The following is a 21818-nucleotide window of genomic DNA, read 5'->3' on the forward strand; positions in this document are numbered from 1 at the left end:
TTGATCTGCACAGGCAGGGAGGTACTGGCAGCCAACAGAGTGGATGGCGTGGAGGACCTGGCTTACGACTGGATTTCAAAGAACCTCTACTGGACTGACCCGCGATACAGGAGCATATCTGTCATGAAGATAGCTGATAAGTCCAGGAGAACCATCATACGAAACCTCAACAACCCTCGGGCCATCGTGGTGCATCCTCTCATTGGGTAAATCAATAGACTACTAGATAATACAGTGTACTGTTGTGGCTGTAGTTACTTGAAACTAATATTTGTATTTTGCTTTTATCCAGAGATGGTGATAATACAGGTTTGAATATAAAAACTATAAAAAAAACGTAAAATTATTTAAATCAAACAACTGATATATGAAATCTTTATTTAGAACAATTAGTTATTTATATTGCCTTAAGGTCATAAGGCCTTTGTGTCTAACAGGACAGATTAGTTTAGTGTGAAGGGGAGTATTGTAGTTAACACTAAGAACTTGGCTTAAACAGAAAAGCTCTAATGTGGAAGTATCCAAAATAACATCAACCTAAATACTGTAGGAGTTGTTGTCAGCAAGGCACAGAAGATGTTTCCAATTATTTTGTTTTTGAATAAAATATTAAATTGATGCTTGTTTTTTTTACTTCAACAGTTATATTTTTTGGACTGACTGGTACCGGCCAGCGAAAATCATGAGGGCTTGGGCTGACGGGTCACATGCCTTGTCTATTGTCAACACAACTCTTGGCTGGCCAAATGGCCTGGCTATTGACTGGAGGTGAGTTATTATTGCCACATGTCTCAAAAAACAGTCCAAGAAAACACTTTTCAACACAGTACATATTGTGTAGTATTGCTCATACATTATGTGGTGGCTGACAACATGTGTGGCTTATTTCAAACTCTTGCTTTTATTTCAACCCAGCTCAATGCGTCTGTACTGGGTGGATGCTTTCTTTGACAAAATTGAGCACAGCAACTTTGACGGACGGAACAGGATTTCTTTGGATCGCATAACCCAGATCTCCCATCCGTTTGGTCTCACTATTTTTGAAGGTAAAAAGTTCTGTAAAAATCTTTTAATTTATTTAAAATAAAGAGGGATTTTATTTCCCTCACATCGACTTGAACTGTGGTTCTTGCTTTAATGATGTTCATGTCAAAAGAGCAATAAGTGTTCCAAGGAAGTGATGAAAGATAAGCTCACTGAGGGTTTTTTCTACTTGAAGGCTATGCATATTTCACTGACTGGCGCCTGGGTGGCATTGTACGTGTGCGCAAGACCGATGGTGGGGAGATGGTCATAATCAGACGAGGAATCAGCCACATCATGCATATCAAGTCTTTCAGCTCCAACTCTCAGATTGGTCAGTAGCTTTCCTCACTTCTCTACACCATTCATGTGTAGCTGAGGCTCACTCCTCTCAGTCATATTCCCGATAATGACTTTCCACTCTTCCTTTCAGGTTCCAATCTCTGCAACAGGCAGACAAATCCTAATGGAGACTGCAGCCACTTCTGCTTCCCGGCCCCAGACTCTCAGAGGGTGTGTGGCTGTCCGTATGGCATGAAGCTTTTGCCCAACCAGCAGACATGTGTGGAAGACCCTTCCAGTGAGCCCCCCACGCTGCAGTGTGGAGCCAACTCCTTCTCCTGTGGCAACGGCAAATGCGTACCAAATAGCTACAGATGCGATGGTGTTGATGACTGCCATGACAACAGTGACGAACTCAACTGTGGAATTAACAGTAATGCTTTTCTTGTAAATGTAGTCTATTATACTAGCCTGGCCTGAATGCAGTAAAAACCTGTTTATGCTCCTGTGTTTTTACTGACTTTTTGTTGAATATTATTAGAATTGATTTAATATAATAATCTCTTTTTGCAGACACCACTTGCTCCCCGTCTGCATTTACATGTGCCAATAAGCACTGCGTGCCTACGAGATGGCGCTGTGATGGGCACAATGACTGCTCTGATAACAGCGATGAGGCAAACTGCCCTACGCAGGTGCCCGGAACATGTCCTGCTAATCAGTTTACCTGTACCAACCACCGCTGCATCCCACATACCTGGAGGTGTGACACTGATAATGACTGTGGGGACAGCTCGGATGAAGCAGACTGCCGTGAGTATCCCTGTTGAGGCTAGATACAATGTGCATATATTGATTGCCACACCTAAATCAAGTCCCTTAAAATGTAGGTTAAGTGTTTTTGCACATACTGTACAGTATGTATGGATGAAAAAAAAGTTAAAATGTAAGAAAATTAAAAGATCAGGAAAGTTTAGAAGCCAAAAACAGCTTTTGAAATATACTTAAAAGGAAAAAGGATAAGAAGATGAATAGTCAAAAATTGCATAATTCATCAAAGTTTTAAGACAAAGCAGTTACAGAAATGTACCTAGAATTTACTTACAAGTTGAGATGCATTGAAGGATTAGAAGTATAAAGTTGCATAAATTGCATAAAGCCCCTTAAAATTGTACCTATTTTGCACGAGAGTACATTTACTCAATGTTATTTTCCACCACTGCTCATATGGTGTTTAACACTTTTTGTTGTCAGATCTGGCAAGCACGTGCCATCCGGGGCAGTTTCAGTGTCCGGACCACCGCTGCATAGACCCCAGCTACGTCTGTGACGGGGACAGGGACTGTGTGGATGGGGCGGATGAGCAGGGATGCAGTGAGTATCTTTCTGAATTACAGTTTTCTCTTAACATACTTAAAGTCATATGATAGACTCACCATGGTGCTTACTTTCAAAAACATCAAAAATATTTGTGTATTTTATTAAGTTCTATTTAATAACTTCTGTTTAGTTTTTTCAGGTCTCATAACCATGTAGACTCTCTTCCCACCAATATTAAGATGTGTTTAAGCTCTGCATCTGACGTTGAGTCATACATTTTCGAAGAAAGAAAAGTATTAATTAATCTGTTCATTCATTCATTCAGAAAAACCTGTTTGTGCTAACCAAACAGGTTCAAGAAGTTGTAGATGTCAATTGAATGCTCTGTAAAATTCCTCAAGCCTCTTAGTATATTGATCCCATTACTTGTGTTGCACAACATGTGAGCTTAGCATACATACACAACTGCACAAACAGTCAATCTCAGGTTTAACATTCCCAACTGGATTTTTTTCAGTCTACAACTGCACTGGGAACGAGTTCAAGTGTTCCACTGGCCACCAATGTGTCAACTCCTACTACCGGTGTGATGGGGTCTTTGACTGCAGCGACCGCTCAGACGAGCAAGGCTGTCGTAAGTATTTAAATCGGGCTATTGGTCATAGGTCGTGTTACTAAAGCATTTCTCAGTCATGCATAGTGTTGCACGGTGTACCGATACTTGAAAGGTACCGCGATACCCTGCCGTTAAAAACGGTACGATTCCTCCGTTTCATTAGTATCGGTACTTTAAGAATGACGGGGAAAAGTACTCCGTGTGTGTGTGTTCAGCGCTCTGCTTCCACTCCCTGCACTGCAGCCGTGCCTGCAGTCCCGCTCCTCTCAAGCACGTTCTAAGTCCCTCCCCTCTCTCGTGCACGCGGCCACGCGCTAGCTGCCAGAGCATGTGAGAAAACGAGAAGCATGGCTGCAAGTGGGAGTGCAACTGCCGCTGCGCCTCGGCTTGTTGACAAAAAAGACGCCAGAAGTCTGTGAACGGGCCGTTCAGGTGTTCAGAGCAGAGCCCCCTGTCGGAGCAGCAGAGCGTGATGTGCACTAAAAAGTGTTTCTGTCGCAATATTATCGTTGAGCAAACTTAACTAGCAAACTAGCATCACTATCTGCTAACGTTAGCTTTAGCCTTCGTTTTCTATTAGTTTTTTTCATAGGCTATAAACGGAGGTGGTATAAGTATATATCTTGTACTTGAGTAAAAGTAGAAGTACCCAGGTCTTGTACTTGAGTTAAAGTAGAAGTACCAGAATGTAGGAACAATCCTGCAATCAAAATGTTCCTCAAATAAAAGTACAAAATTATTATCATCAACATATAGTTAAAGTAGCGACAGTAAAAGTAGAAGTGCTCAGGTCTTGTACTAGAAGCACCAGAGTGTAGGAATACTCTGTTACAGTAAAAGTACTGCATTCAAAATGTTCCTCAAGTAAAAGTATTAAAGTAGCGACAGTAAAAGTAGTCATTGTGCAGATTGGTCCATTTCAGAATAATATATATGATGTGTTTTATAATGATTGATCATGAAAGTGTTCTCAAAGCTGGTGAAGGTGCAGCTAGTCTGAAGTACTTTGTAGACTGCAGGGCAGCTGGTGGATTTACTCCAGGTGGAACTAAAGTCTGATTTAACACTTGGTTATATTTCACATCATTCCTCCACATCTGTGAAGTAACTAAAGGTATTAAATATATGTAGTGGAGGAAAAGTACACCATGTACCTCTGAACCGTAGTGGACTAGAAGTACAAAGTAGCAAAAGAAACATTGAAATACTTAAATAAAGTACAAGTATCTCAAAATTGTACCCAAGTAGTACTTGAGTTTATGAACTTAGTTACTTTACACCACGGGCTATACAGATGGAAAGACTAAGCCTTGCACAGAGGCATGAAAATACATTTTCAAAATGCTCAACAGTGCTGCCAAAATTATAAACTCACTGCTACACAATTAAAATAAATGCTTTTATATATATTTATATTAGATGTGACTCTTTGGCATTTCTGTTCTTAGTAACACTGCTGCTTTAGTTGTTCTGACTGCTAAAATCATCTGTTATTCCTAACTTTAAAGCCGATATTCCGTGTTTCCCTTTTTTTAAGAAAAGTATCGAAAAAGAATCGGAATCGCAATTCTTGACTTGGTATCGGTATCGAAACCAAAATGTTGGTATCGTGACAACACTAGTCATGCATAATTATGAATAAGAATGATCATTTAAAGTTATTTGAATTTCATTACTTTTAGGCTTTGCTAACAAGTTGTTTGTGGTGTTTTCACATGTGTTTCAGCTACTAGGCCCCCAGGGATGTGCCACCATGAGAGGGAGTTCCAGTGTCAGTCAGACGGGAGCTGTGTGCCGTCTACCTGGGAGTGTGACGGTCATCCAGACTGTGAGGACGGCAGCGACGAGCACCAAGCCTGCCCCCCCCGCACCTGCCCCTCCTCAATGTTCCGCTGTGACAACGGCAACTGTGTGTTACGCAGCTGGATCTGTGATGGGGACAACGACTGCAGGGACCTGAGTGATGAAAAAGACTGTCCCACGCCGCCCTTCCGCTGTCCGAGCTGGCAGTGGCAGTGCCCCGGCCACAGTGTGTGCATCAACCTCACCACAGTGTGTGACAACACCCCCGACTGCCCCAACGGTGCTGACGAGTCTCCTCTCTGCAGTAAGTCTGATCTCTGCTCTCTTCGTCAGCCTACATTTTTTTTCTCATCTTTCAAAAGTACTTGATTGTTCAATTACATTTCTCTGTTTGCTGGCCTTCTCAAATGTAATAAAGATTTCACATGACATGCATGACAAACAGGATCAAACGCTCCATTGATTTTTATTTAATTTGACATTCCTCTTGTATTCTGTAACACAGCGCCATATTTCACAGGCATTTTGTGTTAAATGTTATGTGTTTGTCTTTCGATTGTTATGTTCAAATCATGCATGTGTGTGATCTGACCTGTATTAACCTGATGATCTGTGATCTTCCTTTCTTGCCTTTCTCACCACTTTCAGATGAGCCCTTGCCAGGTAGGAACAAACTCTCAATCACTGGTAGAAATACTTGACATAGCTTTGATTTTCACCTTTTTTAAATGTTGATCTTTTTGAAAAACATAATCAAAGTGTGGGTTATATGTGCAAATAGTTCTGGCTTAAAGTAGCATTTTAAAGACAATTACTGAAGTAGTTAGAGCTTTGCGGTTCATAAATGATCATTGAGACATTGAGAATTTGTTGTTAAATATGTGATCTTTCATTTGGTTTGATTTTCCTTTTTTGGATTGTAAATTTGTATTTCCATGCTTTTAAACCAGATCAGGAGAGCTGTTCTGACAACAACGCTGGCTGCACCCACGGTTGTATCCAAGGGCCTTTTGGGGCCCAGTGCACATGTCCCGTTGGTTACCAGCTAAGCAATGACTCCAAAACCTGTGAGGATATGGATGAGTGTAACCCCCCTGGACTCTGCAGCCAGCACTGCTTTAATGAGAGAGGCTCTTTCCGCTGCCACTGCCAGGATGGATACACGCTGGAAGCAGACCAGCGTACCTGCAAGGCCTCAGGTGAGGAGGGATATGGCTTCAGACTTCTTTTCAGGGACCAAATTACTCCCGTGGTACCTGTAAATAACAACCTATAATTGCATAATATAGTAAAATAGGAAATTGGCAAATGATCAGTCCGACAGCTACACGGTTGTCAACATGATGCCTGTAGAGCACATATCTCGTGCAGGAATGGGCCGTTATTAAGGGGGAGCTTGGCCACCGGACTAGGGGACTGACACACCGTCTTTCTTCTCCCATGTCTCTCGTTGCTGCTCTGATTTCTTTAGATAACACAAATAACATATGTGTCACTCACTGGCCATCACTGGTGTAATTAGCGCCAACAAAGGGCTGTTTATGGGGGAGCGTGCCTGACATGAGCTCCTCTTCCACACAGATAACCTGCTGAAAGGCTTTGCAATACAATAGTTCATTATTTGGACAAAAGTGCATTCCCAGAGGATTGCCATTTGAGTAGGGTCTACTTAATAGTCCTGTTCTATGCTTGTGGTGGACATGAAAACGCTGATAAGTGCACTAATTAGCATGAGAATGGACATGAAAAATAGGTAACAGAGATTTGACGTCTGTTTGCAGATTCTCGGCAGGCGTTCCTGCTAGTTGCCAGTCGAAATCAGATTGTGCAAGATGACATAACTGCTCAGCCCAATGTGGTCCGATCACTGGTCCGAGATGGGCGCAACATCGTGGCCCTAGACTTTGACTCAGTCACTGACCGTGTGTACTGGTCGGACACCAGCCAGGACAGAATCTGGAGTGCTAACAAGAACGGCAGTGACAGAACTGTGGTGAGTGGGTTATTACCAGAAACACTTGTTGCCTATAATCCATTAGACAAGTACTTAAGTTGTAAAGCATTAAAATCTGATTATAACACTTCATAATCATGGTTATAAAACTCGTAAATCGTTTATAATACTTTAAACAGTAACAATAATCATAACACATTACAAAGCATTTCATAATAACCTAAAGTTCAAGTATCACAATAGTTGCTGATCATTCCCTTGTATTTTATTTTTTTATTTTATTAAAACAAAATGTATAGCGACTTATAATAAGCTTATACTTAGGCAGTTAATGCTTATAATGGACTTAATAACAATTGCGATCATAACACACTATGACCCTTTTTTTTTAAGTCAGTCATTATGATGACCTTATATGTCATTATAAAATGCTTTATATTGTTTAAGATTATTGTGGAAAAGCATTATGAATATTGATGAATGAATATAACTACAATTAAACAGTGGTGTAAGCAGATTACAAAACAATATAAGTAAGTTTATATTGCACTTTAGACAAAAGTGTCATAGAAAGTCACCTACAACATAATACATATCATTCTGTATTTATTCATAGCTTAATACTTAGTGTAATTGTCCTAATAACTGAACATATTGAGTAACATTGATCACAGGTATTTGACAGTGGAGTGACAGTAACAGAGAGCCTTGCTGTGGACTGGGTGGGCAGGAACCTGTACTGGACTGACTTTGTCTTGGAGACTGTTGAAGTGTCTAAACTGGATGGCACCCACCGCACTGTATTAGTCAGTGAAAATGTCACCAACCCTCGAGCTCTGGTGGTGGACCCGCGGGACAGGTCAGTGAAATACTAAGAAACATGTTTGTCTTAAAACTATGAATTCATTCTCCTTTTCATTATCAAAGGAGTTGGTGTTAAACGCGATCATTTGTTTTGCAGCTCTCACCTGATGTTCTGGACAGACTGGGGGAGAAACCCCCGCATTGAGAGGGCCAGCATGGACGGCAAATTAAGGACTGTTATCGTCAGCACCAAGCTGTACTGGCCCAACGGTCTAACCATAGACTATCCAAACAATCTGTTGTACTTTGCAGATGCCTACTTGGATTTCATTGATTACTGCGATTTTAATGGCAACAATAGAAAACAAGTGCTGGCCAGTGACTTGGTGAGTGTTTGAGAAGAAAAACAAATTTTCTGAATTATCAGGAAGAGATGTGATTTACATTGATTATATACAATTGAAGAGCACGTTCCATTTTCTTTTGAATAGCATGTGTAAGACCCTTTTTTTTTCTTTTGCTACTCTCTGTGAAAAGGTTCTGCAACATCCCCACGCAATTACCATTTTTGAGGATTTTGTGTATTGGACCGACAGATACATCAACCGTGTGATGCGAGCCCATAAGTGGCACGGGGAGAACCAGACAGTGATGCTTTTCAACCTCCCTCAGCCCATGGGTCTGGTGACAGTGCACCCAGCCAGGCAGCCGGCAGGTATGGCAAGATGTTCTATCTACATCAACATGTGGCATCAGCATTACAGCTTATGTTTACCATTGTGTTGGTGACCTGAATTGGTTTGGTCGTTATCTTACTTTATTGGGATAATAAGGTCAATATGCAGCATGTCCATTGTTATTGTAAAAACATTTTAAAAGACAGTTCACACCAGATTCAAACATACATTTTTGTCTTCTTACCTATCGTGCTGTATTTTTTTATCTGGATTGTTTTGGTGTGAGTTGGAGAATGTTAAATATATTGGTCATAAAGATGACTGCCTTTTCTATATAATGGAACTAAATGGTGCTTTGCTTGATGGGCTTAAAGTGCACAAAAAATGTAACAATTTAAATAATTAGGATGTCCTCGGGTGACGTTAGCTTGCTTAGAGGTGCTACTGTAGGTGAGCTAGCAATTTAGTTAAGCCTACTTATGCGCAGTGATTCGATTTCAGTGTAGTTTTGAAGAAAGTAAATCATTCCTACATGAAACTGCTCACAACAAGGTCTGTCACTATCCAATTGACATGTTGTTCTATTATAATTGAGAGAAGGCAGACATTTATACAGCCGAGAATATCCCACACAACTCGCACCAAATCAGTTTAGATTAATAAAAAGCAGCACAGGTAAAAGGAAAAATACTTTAAGGGTGAACTGTCTCTTTAAGAATAAGTTTAGAGAACCTGTGAAGATGACTCGGTTAACTTTTTGTGTGTATGTATGTGTTTTTTGACAATTCTCAGGTGAAAATCACTGCTTGAGGAGTCCCTGTTCTCATATCTGCTTGCTTTCTGCTGTGGGACCGAGCTATTACTCGTGTGCCTGCCCCTCAGGCTGGACACTGGCAGCAGACCAAATCACCTGCACCAGAGGTATGCATCCTGCCAAGGAGAGGAAAACACTCATCACTCATTTTGATGAAAAAAGAAGTTGGGTCAGATGCAGTTGATAAGTTGATGTATTCATAAGGTATTCATTTTAGTTGTGGTTGAACCTGTTGTTGGAGATGGTGGTTATTGCATGATTTATTTGCAATCATCTCATTATTGGTAAGAGGATAAATCTTAAAAAACACTATCATAGATCGATCCAGGTCCTTGTCAACACTCTTCCATTTAGATTATCTTGTAACCTGCTATTCCAGTCATAAATATAATCAGATAGATTCATATAAGCATGTCTTTCAAGGTTTTAGGGAGACAAGGGACCTTTAATCCAAAGTCCAAGGAGTCCCCCTTGGGTCAACAGCTTAACTCATCTCAGGTTTCAGCTCATTCAAGCCAAGCAGAACACAGTCTCCCCCTGAGGCCGACGATTATCCAAGAATGAAAATGCCCCACAACCATTCATCGATTCTAATCTCTGATGACAAAGCAAATCAGATGTTGAAACAACTTTCACCAGTCAATCCTCTTAATAGATAAAGGCCTTTTAGCTTCCTATTTTGCACCAGGTATAAAATACACTGAAAGAAACTTAAGTTTAGGATTACCCTTTAATCCATTTCCAGGAAACACAGTCTATTAGCTCTGTTTTAGAATTTGTAAGGGATCTTTTAAAGAACTGAGTAATTTACATAAAATTCTAGTTTAGGGTAGGATTATTATTTTTCACAGTCGCATTGACGTAGATTTTGTTTGTTGTGTTAATTTAGGAGGAAAGGGTTTTGAATTGTAACCGTAAGTACTGTTTATTCATTGGTTTTGGCTTTTTGCTTGTAGTTGAAGATCCTTTCCTGGTGGTTGTGCGAGACAGCATCATCTATGGCATTTCCCTGGACCCAGATGACAAGACAAATGATGCTATGGTCCCTATCGCTGGGCTTCATAATGGATACGATGTTGACTTTGATGACAATGAAGAGACCATCTTCTGGGTGGAGCACCCGGTAAGTTACTGCCATGTGATGTCGAATTCAGAACAATGTAATGTCTTCCAAATACAACTTTGAGTTTAGGATTAAAGAAATTGTAACAATGTAACATTTCCCTAATAAAATGTCTCAAAACAACTAAATCTATGTAATATATGTTGTTGAGTTGTGTATTTATATCATACAAGTCGTTTCTAACTACTTTCAAATCTAGAGAAAGCCGTCAAGGTTCCTTTTCAGTGAAGTGATCTCTAATAGCGACGTATCCAGATGCAAATTCATAGGAGTTGTGGTTTTTCTACAAAAAGCTGTAAAAAATATACTTGTTGTCCAGTTAAGCCACATGTTAACGATACATACATTGTTAAGACCTTTGTCATTTTAAACTATACATTCTAGCCGGATGAAGTGTTTTAGTGATTGGACATCTGGATCTTTAGTCGTCAGAAAAACAACCAGAGAAAACGTTTTGGACGAACAGCATTAGAGAAACATTTATTCTTTCTTCTGTGAAACTGCTTTATTCAGTCTATTCACTTAATACATCTATATACAGTATAGCTGTTTCTGAGAATATTCTGTCTTCCTTTGGCCCCCAGGGTGAGATCCACAGGGTGAAGTCAGATGGTACCAACAGGACAGAGTTCGCCCCTGCAGCCATCCTCGGCTCCCCTGTTGGCCTGGCCTTGGACTGGATAACAGAGAACCTGTACTATACCAACCCAGCTACACAGTCTATTGAGGTAATCAATAAATACTTTGTCCTGTGGTTGTTGCCTTCCAATTATTACTGACTTTAACTCTAACCAAAATGACTATTCTGTTGTGATTGCATAAGAAAATCTGAAATTAAATGCAAATAAGAGAAGTGTCAAATAGGCATGTAAGAAATGAATGATACACTTGACTTTAGTCTTGTTATGTTGTTATGCCATTTCCTATTATGTAAAATATCAATTCTCAAAGACACAGTATAATTTTTTTAACTGTTTTACTGTCTGTTTAATTTTGTATTTTCATTATTTGTTTAGTCCAACAAACCCCCCTTTTTAACTGATATAGGCAAATGTTACTCCCTTTGCTCTGATTGCAGGAAACATTTGTATTTCCTGTTGGATGTTACTGTGACTTTTATAAATGCTAAGGCAGATATAGGTATTGTCATTGATTTTATTCACATGGTGTTGTGTTTAATACTTTTAGTTTTTTTTACGTAAAACTAAAATCGTGATATATATATTACCTCACATACAGTATTGCAGTATATTGAATCAGAACTCAAAATATGTTAGAATCATCAGACTTGCCAATACACAGCCCCAGTGTCAAACACACTAACCGCTCCTGTTTGTGTTTGTCCTCTGCCAGGTTTTGAAGTTGAGAGGGGAGGTACAGTACAGGAAGACTCTCATCACAAATAATGGCTCTCCAACTGGCGCTGGCAGTCCTGTTGGCATCGCGGTGGATCCAGCACGTGGGTAAGCCCCATTTAACACAGTTCTGGCACGGCCACTCATCCCCACAACTACTGAGCTCTAACAGCTCCTCGTCGCCATCTGCTCTGCCTCTAGAGAGTCTCACCACTGTTACTGAAAACCACGCTGCACACAAGAGTACAATCAAGAAACATCCCAGACATTTTAAATCCATCTATTCCAACTGTAATATGTAAACATTGCCTCTCTGATTTGGGGTAATGTGACCAAATTAGTCTTGCAGGAATTTCATTATTCGTATAAAACGTAATAACTTTGCATAATAACTTAATTTAGTAACTTAAAATGAAGTTATCTTTTTAAAACCTTACATAAACGAGTGCACACACTTGGAAAGTGTTTTTCCATTTTCCAAATTCAAGGCTGATGTCTGAGCCACTGAAAAGCTCATATTTTGGAGATGAAAGTTTCTCCCCGTGATTGAAAATTGTTGTCTCAGTGGTTTTGAATATAACTACATTAGACTATTAAAAAGTAATAAGCATGCAGATCTTTGGCTGAATTGTAAATGTCTGACACACAAACCCTAACCTCCATTCTTGAATGTCTTGAAAGAAAACTGTACTGGACAGACCAGGGAACAGAGAGCGGCATCGCTGCCAAGGTGGCGTCTGCAGACATGGATGGCTTGAACCCTGCCATCCTGTTCACCAACAACCTGGATCACATTGAGTTCCTCACCTTGGACATCAAAGAGAACAAGCTGTACTGGGCTGTTACTAGCACTGGCATGGTGGGTCTGCACTCTTTTAGCCCTCACGAGTTGCCATTTGTTAATTCATTTTTAACTTAATGTTAATATTGGTACAAATATGCGTGTGATCTCTACAGATTGAGCGCGGGGATCCAGACGGAAGCAACCGCATCACTATAGTGACTGGCCTGTCTCACCCCTGGGGAGTGGCCGTCTATCAAGACTACCTCTACTTCACTGACCGCAACTTTGAGGTGATAGAGCGCGTGGAGAAGTCCACGGGTGCCAACAGGATTGTGCTGCGAGACAACATTTCTGGACTCAGAGTTCTGAAAGTGCATTATCGTGAGGGTGAGTATCATCATCATTCAATGCTGTCTTTTTACCTGTAGTTGTTTTTTTCTTTTGTGCATCTTACTGTTTTCTCTCAACAAACGTAGCCTCTGCGGGAACTTCCAATGGCTGCACCAACAACATGGGAGCGTGTGAGCAGCTCTGCCTGCCTCGGCCGCAGGGTCTGTTTACCTGTGCATGCGCCACAGGTTTTAAACTCAACACTGACAACAGGACCTGCGCTCCCTACCAGTCCTATGTCGTCATCTCCACTCTTTCTGCGATCAAAGGCTTCAGTCTGGAAGGGGCAGACCACTCTGAGGCCATGGTGCCTGTGGCTGGGATAGGTCAGTTATTTTCATACATTTCCCACTACTGTTGTATGGATGCACAGCTGGAATTGGCAGTAAGGGTTGCCAGGTTGCCACTGGAAACCATTTTGAGAAATTGGCAACAAATATTTGGCCTTTGGTTTTCATCAGTGGCATCCATTTCCATCATATTAAAAATAGGCACAGAAAACTGAAAAAAACATATATTTAAAAAATGTCCCTATTCATTTTGAAGATGAGATAAAACACAAACTGGGTGTTACTGTTTATGTGTTTATAATGTTCATTATCAAGCTGACGGATAAGTCAATTAATAAAAAAATACTTCATAAAGCGTTTGACACCGTTGATCATCGCATTTTAAAGCAGAGGCTACTCAGTATTGGCATATCCAGCCTTGCAGTGGGTTGGTTTGTGAACTACCTCTCTGAAAGGTCCCAATGTGTTCATTTTGATGGACTGTCTTCTGAGTGGTTAAACATTTCTAATGGTGTACCACAAGGTTCTGTTTTAGGACCACTTTTATTCTCCATATATATCAACAGTTTAGGTGATAATGTGGATGAAGCTACTTTACATTTTTATGCGGATGATACTGTGATGTATTGTGCAGGTCCCTCCATTAAAGAGGCTGTTGTTAAATTACAGGCTGTTTTTAACACTTCAGACTCAGCTCTCTGAATTAAAGCTTCTTTTAAATGTGGATAAAACCAAGGTAATGCTCTTTTCAAAAGCAAAAAAGATACCAGAGCCTGTTTTTGATATTGTAACTATGACAAAACAATGATGAGAACAAAACTTGAAGTTGTTGCCTGTTACAAATACCTTGGTATCTGGCTTGATGATTGTCTTACTTTTAAACTTCAGGTCACTAATCTGCTTAAAAAGCTGAGGGTTAGGCTAGGTTTCTTCTACAGGAACAAGTCCTGTTTCTCATTTGAAGCCAGGAAAAGGCTAGTCACTGTGACCTTTTTACCTGTGCTGGACTATGGTGATTTGATATATATGAATGCACCTGCCCATTGCCTGGAAAAGTTAGATGCTGCGTATCACAGTGCTCTGAGATTTGTTACTAACTGTAAAGCACTTACTCATCACTGTACCCTGTATGCCAAGGCAGGTCTGCCTTCACTAACTGTACGGAGGCTCAGTCACTGGTACATGTTCATTTATAAAGCCAGGTTGGGTAAACTACCTTTTTATATCTGCTCTCTGATCTCTCGACGAATTGAAAGTACGTATTGCCTGAGATCTCATGATGTTGTTTTATTAAATGTGCCAAGTGCTAGGACTGTCTTAGGGAAGAAAGCTTTTAGATGTGCAGCTCCACTAAATTGGAACAGTCTGCAAACCTGTTTAAAACTGAGCACTTTGGTTCCCCTGCATCATTTTAAAACTCGGCTGGGTGACATGCTGTTTGATACTCATGGTACCTGTCACTGTAAATAGAGTTTTGTAAACTGTACCCTGTACATTATGTTGTATGTCTTCCTTATTGTTGTTCTGTTGTTTTTATGTTACATGTGTAACTAATGTCCTGCAGGTCACCCTTGAAAAAGAGATCTTTTGATCTCAAGGGGCTTTCACCTGGTTAAATAAAGGCTACAAACAAACAATAATGGTTTAATAATGGTTTGTAAATTCAAGCTCTAAAATTAAAGTTGAATTTAGGGGTACAAAATAATTGTATTTACCTACTGACAGAGTAACTGGATACAAAATGTTTTTGACATAGTAATTGTGTTTGATGTAATAATAAATAATCGGTTTTCCTCCTGCAGGCCGTAACGCTTTACACATTGATGTTCACATGGCCTCCGGATACATCTACTGGTGTGACTTCAGCAGCACTGTGGCCACACAGAACGGGGTCAGACGGATCAAGCCAGATGGCTCAGGATTACATAGTGTAGTAACATCTGGAATAGGACGCAACGGGATACGAGGCATTGCTGTGGACTGGGCTGCAGGTATGCTATCAAAGTATTTGTTTAACCACATAACATAAGTACTATGCAAAGAGGTCATTTTTGATTTGATTAGATTTATTTAGAATGTGTAAAACAATAATACAAACATTTAACATGAGAATTATTATACAATACACAATTAAGCAGCGTCAAATTGATATACAAAAATATGACTGATTCTAAGTTATGTATAAACAAATGATCTACTTAATTACACATCCGAAAAGGGGTGGGAAGAAGTTCACACTTATTTAATCCCACCCCTTCTCCCAAAAACGAAATGATTAACATATATATATTATTTATTTTCTTAAAGAAATACATTTTTTATTGAAAAAAACAAACAAACAAAACAAAAACATAAAACAACAAATAAATAAACAAACAAATAAGCAGATACATAAACAAACAAATACATAACAGAGGTCAATGATATTCAAGAAAAGATAAAATAACAAAATAAATAAATAAACTGCAAACACCCAGTTATGATTAAACAGCATCATCCCTGTATCTTGTTAAAATCATGTCCTTATACCTTTTTTTAAACAGTCATACATGTATTTATTTATTTAAAGTACTCCCACAACACTTAAGATATAGGTAAAAGACATTCTCAGTCACTTTTTATAGAGGTGTTTGTTTTTCAAATTGAAATATACAGTATACTGTATATAGTATATTGTTGACCGTAAAACAATGTCTGTTACTGTTGTTCATAAAGTGTATAGTCTTTCTATGATTAAGTTATGTTCAAGCGTTTCTTTTGTTAATTGTTCCACATTTTTACTACATCTGCTTCTTTTTTAAATATATTTTCAGATTTGTGCTTATATTCAATGTGTTATACCTTTCAGACTTATATACCTTTTGCATCTTCAATAAACCACATTTCCCCCCAATGATTAATATCTTTATTTAACTGTGGGTGTAAAAAAGAAACCCAGAAGACAGCCTAACTCATTTGAACCGGCTGTATGACACATACCACATACCACAGGCAGCAGCCACAGTCAGGAAGCTTTGTCATACTGCTGAACTCACAGAAAGAAGAGATCAGTTCCTCACAAGTGCCAGGAAAGACCATTTTATTGAATAGTTAAAATAAAAGAGACAGCTGCAGGCAGGGCAATGTTTCATTGTTTCTCATGTATGAAGAAATAACGGAAAATCTGTTGGGTAATAAAAGCAACATCATAATGTCAGCTAGTAGCATTTTACTATCATACTCAGCAGTTTAAGACTGATGACCTCATCTTCTTAAAATAAATATAAATATTGTATGTTTTTAATATCTGGGCTAACTGGATTCTTTCCTCAGGGAATCTGTATTTCACCAACGCCTTCCTCACTGAGACGTATGTGGAGGTGCTCCACCTGAACACCACTTTCCGCAGGGTGCTGCTGAAGACCCAGGTGGACATGCCGCGCCACATCGTGGTGGACCCCAGGAACAGATACCTGTTCTGGGCGGATTATGGTCAGAACCCAAAAATTGAGCGAGCACTCTTGGACGGCACCAACCGCACAGTTTTAGTGTCATCAGGGATTATTACTCCTCGAGGTCTCGCTCTGGACTGGCAGACTGGCTACGTCTACTGGGTAGATGACTCCCTGGATATGATTGCACGAATCAACCCTCAAGGAGGGGAGACGGAGATAGTCAGGTACGGCAGCCGCTACCCGACTCCTTATGGAATCGCAGTGTTTGAGAGTAGTATTATCTGGGTGGACAGAAACCTGAAGAAGGTTTTCCAAGCAAGCAATCAGCCCGGCAGCACAGAGCAGCCTGCTGTCATCAGAGACAATGTCAACATGCTGAGGGACGTTACAATCTTTGACCAGCGCACTCAGCCTACCACCGCCCAGGAGCTTAACTACAACCCCTGCTTTGAGGCTAATGGAGGATGTACCCACTTCTGCTTCGCCCTCCCCGGTTCCGACAAAGATAACCAGAACAAAAAATGCAGCTGTGCTTTTGGGAATCTTGCAGCCGACAATGCGACCTGTGTGGTGTCAAAGGATGATTATCTCATCTACACGACTGAGAGCACTGTGCGCAGCCTGCGACTCGACCCGGAGGACCATGTGCTGCCCTTCCCTGTGGTAAACGTGCCACGCACCTCAGTGGCCCTGGATTTTGACCTCACAGACCGCAGGGTCTACTTCACACAGAGCTCAGGCGCAGGAGCAAGCAAGATCAGCTACATCAGCCTGTCCTCTCCCACCGCAGCTCCTGTAGAGGTGGCTTCAGGTAGGTTTGGCACTTACACAACAACATACACTTTTATTTAATATTTTCTATGAAGGTGCTGATACCATTGCTAATGTTGTTTTGGTCCTCCCGTTTGGTCAGATCTGGGGGCTCCGGATGGCATTGCTTATGATTGGATAAACAGAAGAATCTACTACAGTGACTATGTCAACCAGAGCATTAACTCCATGTCTGTGGACGGGGCTCAAAGGACTATCGTTGCCCATGTGTCGAGGCCAAGGGCCATCATGTTAGATCCCTGCAGGGGGTAAGTCCCAAACAACACACACTCCACACTTGTTCATTAGACTTAACTGAGATTAAACAATAATCCCTTCCACAGATACATGTATTGGACAGACTGGGGAACCCATGCAAAGATTGAACGTGCAACCTTAGGGGGAAACTTCCGGGCAGAAATTGTGAACAGCAGTCTTGTGTGGCCCAATGGACTGACCCTGGATTATGAAGAAGCGAGACTGTATTGGGCCGATGCTAGTTTGTAAGATTTGAAAAATCCCACTGTTGAAATGTATACTGAAGTGTTTCACTGTGTAAAACTACAACTATTATCATTATCTTTGCTCTGCCATCAGACAGAAGATTGAGAGATCCTCTCTCACGGGGTCCAATCGGGAGGTCATCGTCAGCACAGCCATCTACCCCTTTGCTATGACCATGTTTGGCCAGTTCATCTACTGGACTGACTGGAACACACGCAGCATCTATCGGGCCAACAAGCACGACGGCTCTGACCAGACGGTCATGATCCAGAACCTTCCATCTCGGCCGATGGACCTCCATGTTCTGGCTAGCAGCAAGCAGCAACAGTGTGACAGTCCATGCCAGCAGTTTAATGGAGGCTGCAGCCACATCTGCTCACCCGGTACATACTGTCACATACTGACGCTTTGTTTTATCATATTATTGTTTAATTGTTTTAAAACCTTTGTCAATTGGAAGGATCCTTCTAGCTATTGATATCATTATAAATGTATTATTTTTAAGGTTATTATTCGGTCTCTAAAATATCAGAAAATACAGTCATTTGAATGTGTATCCCAGTTTTTTTGTTTTGTTAGTCAAAAATAACTAATATGATTAGAATAAGCAGTTTATTTGCAGTATTTTGTGCATTACTTTAATGACAACCTAATATTAAAAAAGCCAATTACATTTCTGTGGATCAATCATTGCAGCTTTGACTCTGATTATATGAACTGTTGATGAAATGTTATCTTGTTAGGACCCAACGGAGCTGAGTGTCAGTGTCCATCCGAGGGCCGCTGGTATCTGGCTGACAACAAGCACTGTATCCCTGATAACGGGACGCGCTGCCAGCCGGGTCAGTACGCCTGTATGAATGGCCGCTGTATTCGTGCCCAGTGGAAATGTGACAACGACAACGACTGTGGAGATGGAAGCGATGAGTTGGAGAGAGTCTGTGGTATGATGTTCTTAAAAGGGCTCTAATCATTATTTGTTTTTAAATTTGCATTTCTTCTTTGTTTTGTTTTGTGAAATCTCACGGTTGATTATTATTAGTTTTAGCTTCTGCATGAGTGAATTTCTTCTGTCTTGATGCAACTCTATATCTTTTACCTTCACTAATACTAACAACTTTTTCTGTTTCTGCTTTAACAATATTCTGTTTTAGGACATAAACCTGACTTCAACAACTTTGTTGGTGTGTATGCTTGCTCTTCACGATAACATTAACATACATAATTTTTCGCTTTTAAAAGAAATGAACACTAACAAATGAATCAATGTGCTTATATCTTTGCATGCAGTCCCACAGCTGCTGTCATCTTTTATTGCCTTGTCAGGTAAAATGAGTTTCAACTGCGTTTCTAATCGGACCTCTCCATTGGCTGTAGCTCAGACATGTTCTTAATTGTGATTGGCAGCCTTCCACACCTGTGAGCCCACAGTGTTTACTTGTGGAAATGGCCGATGCGTGCCGTACCACTACCGCTGTGACCACTACGACGACTGTGGAGACAATAGTGACGAGGTGGGCTGTCTGTTCAGACCATGTGACCCCAACACAGAGTTCGCCTGCAACAATGGCCGCTGCATTGCAAAGGACTATGTTTGTAATGGGATCAACAATTGCTATGACAACGGCACCTCTGATGAACAAAACTGCCGTGAGTATCCTAACATTGCCACAGAAATCATCAAGGTAAATGTCAAAATGAACCTCTTATTACTTATAGTAAATATCCAATTTGTTCATCACAGCGGAGAGAACCTGCCAGCCAGAGCAAACAAAATGTCAGTCGACCAACATCTGCATCCCACGCTCATACCTTTGCGATGGAGACAACGACTGTGGGGATATGAGCGACGAGAGCCCTACACACTGTGGTGAGTCCTGCATACAGTGTTGTTTCGTGATGCTAAATAATATTTTCTTTCACTATTAATTGTAAAACTTATCTCATGAAGTTACAGTCATGAACATGTATTTTGGCTACATTATAATAAGGGTTTCCTGATGTTGAGAATGCTCCTCACTAAGGCAGTTAAATCGGACAGAAAAGATAAATAAGACAGAGCTTTAGAAAACATAATTAACAACACCTGTGCGTTATGAAAACGTCAAATATTGGTTGCTAAAACTTAGGCTTGACATGCATCAAACTGTAGGTGAAGCATTGCATTTTTGGGGTCAAACAGTCCATCGCAATCACTGCAAGAGAATCCCTTTCCCAAACTATAAGGGTTTTACAGAGAATATTGAGTGAAAGCTGACAAACATTGGCAGCATCTACCGTCATTGTAAATAAAACCATAAAATAGATAGATGGATACTTTATTGTTATTGTACAAATATTCCCACGAAATTCAGATGCACTCAAGGACCGGACTCAAAATATAATAACAGGTAATGAACAGAATACAAATAAATAAATGCTTGCATTCCATACTCACATTTTTACACACATGCAAATATTTTCATATATTAAAACTTTAATTTGCACAGTCTTGGTAAAACATGCTTTAATATGCCTTAAATTATGAGAGAAGAGATGTAAAAAAGTCAGAAACATGTTGATTTTTTATATTATAAAATATTTGTATCATTAAATATATAAACGTATTTATGGTTTAATTTTTTGAATTTAATTTTTCTAAATCTGTTTTTCATTTATTTATTTATTTTTGCATTCTTTTGGTCACTTTTTACATAATTTTTTGGTCATACATAGAAGAAGCATGGCATTACCATTCCGTCATCTTCTAAAAGAATGCCTCACAATAAAACAAAAGTGAAGCCAAGAGTCAGAAACAAACAAGGGTCTCCCCCCCCACCCCCCTCCATCAGCATGATTCCCACACTGCCAATCCATCAAGTGATTTCATGCCTTTCTGCGTCCCATGCACAGAGACATCCACATGTTCCCAGAGTGAGTTCCGTTGCTCCAGCGGGCGCTGCGTCCCCGCCCACTGGTACTGTGACGGGGGGGCTGACTGCGCCGACGGCTCTGATGAACCCCTCTCCTGCAGTGAGTGTCGCGCAACTCTCTCTCTCCCCCCCCCCAAAGCGGGCCTTTTGGCTTTGTGTGCCCGCCCATTATCAGCTGCTCCGTTATTGTGTGTTTGTGTCTGCATCTGTGTGTCGGTGTGGGAGAGTGATGTAGCGCAGAGTGTGAGTCAGTGGTGTATTTCTTTGTTGACGATGTGGTCAGTCAGGCCTCCCATTGTGAGCTGCATTCCTCTGTGGTGACGCCCCTCGGTGTCCTCCGACAAACAGCACCTCCCCCTCCCTTTGTCCATCAGGGGTTACAGAGCCTCACTTTGGCTTTTGTTTAGATAGCTCACCATGCATGGGAATGTGGAGTTGCCATGACTATTTGGAAAGCTTTGCCACTGTTGTATTGTGCCTTGCTTATTAGTGGAAAAGCAGTGGGGGAAGTACCTGAGGAAATTGGAAATTTCAAAAAAAGAGAGAAAACCAAATAATAAAAAGAAACTGTGTTGTGAAGTGATATAATGTGATTTTTCCCCGCAGTCACACAGATCAGAACCTGCAACACAGATCAGTTTCGCTGTGATGACGGCAGGTGCATTGCCTCATCCTGGCTCTGTGATGGGGACAATGACTGTGGAGACATGAGCGATGAAGACCAGAGGCATAACTGTGGTATGCATCCTTTCACAACTGCCTATGCTTCCTCTCTTTCCACTTCTCCTTTCTTTACATCCTTTTTCTTCCCACCTCCTTCCCTTTCTAGACCATCCTCTTGTTCCCCATCACTTCTCCACTTGCCCCCTCCTGCTTCCCTCATCTTCTGGTTATTCAGGATGCTGATGGATTAGGATACTCAC

At 40.6% G+C, this 21818-nt stretch overlaps 1 protein-coding gene across 1 annotated transcript in view; it reads left to right on the forward strand.

The window, feature by feature from the left end:
• lrp2a (low density lipoprotein receptor-related protein 2a) overlaps positions 1–21818 on the forward strand; it is a 59030-nt gene that overhangs the window by 18239 nt on the left and 18973 nt on the right. Inside the window, exons 17-48 of the mRNA XM_034109813.2 lie at positions 14–206; positions 643–768; positions 916–1046; positions 1220–1357; positions 1457–1738; positions 1879–2118; positions 2560–2679; positions 3143–3259; positions 4968–5348; positions 5693–5707; positions 5995–6243; positions 6826–7037; positions 7673–7857; positions 7960–8188; positions 8340–8517; positions 9272–9400; positions 10250–10416; positions 11001–11144; positions 11770–11879; positions 12453–12630; positions 12729–12942; positions 13032–13271; positions 15038–15226; positions 16548–17480; positions 17583–17748; positions 17824–17982; positions 18077–18366; positions 18727–18927; positions 19391–19633; positions 19728–19853; positions 20876–20995; positions 21502–21633. Of these exons, the coding sequence (XP_033965704.1) occupies positions 14–206; positions 643–768; positions 916–1046; positions 1220–1357; positions 1457–1738; positions 1879–2118; positions 2560–2679; positions 3143–3259; positions 4968–5348; positions 5693–5707; positions 5995–6243; positions 6826–7037; positions 7673–7857; positions 7960–8188; positions 8340–8517; positions 9272–9400; positions 10250–10416; positions 11001–11144; positions 11770–11879; positions 12453–12630; positions 12729–12942; positions 13032–13271; positions 15038–15226; positions 16548–17480; positions 17583–17748; positions 17824–17982; positions 18077–18366; positions 18727–18927; positions 19391–19633; positions 19728–19853; positions 20876–20995; positions 21502–21633 (6537 nt within the window). The remainder of the gene's footprint in view (positions 1–13; positions 207–642; positions 769–915; positions 1047–1219; positions 1358–1456; positions 1739–1878; positions 2119–2559; positions 2680–3142; positions 3260–4967; positions 5349–5692; positions 5708–5994; positions 6244–6825; positions 7038–7672; positions 7858–7959; positions 8189–8339; positions 8518–9271; positions 9401–10249; positions 10417–11000; positions 11145–11769; positions 11880–12452; positions 12631–12728; positions 12943–13031; positions 13272–15037; positions 15227–16547; positions 17481–17582; positions 17749–17823; positions 17983–18076; positions 18367–18726; positions 18928–19390; positions 19634–19727; positions 19854–20875; positions 20996–21501; positions 21634–21818) is intronic.

The sequence above is a fragment of the Pseudochaenichthys georgianus genome, chromosome 21 (assembly GCF_902827115.2).
Source record: "Pseudochaenichthys georgianus chromosome 21, fPseGeo1.2, whole genome shotgun sequence".
NCBI classification, from domain to species: Eukaryota; Metazoa; Chordata; class Actinopteri; order Perciformes; family Channichthyidae; genus Pseudochaenichthys; species Pseudochaenichthys georgianus.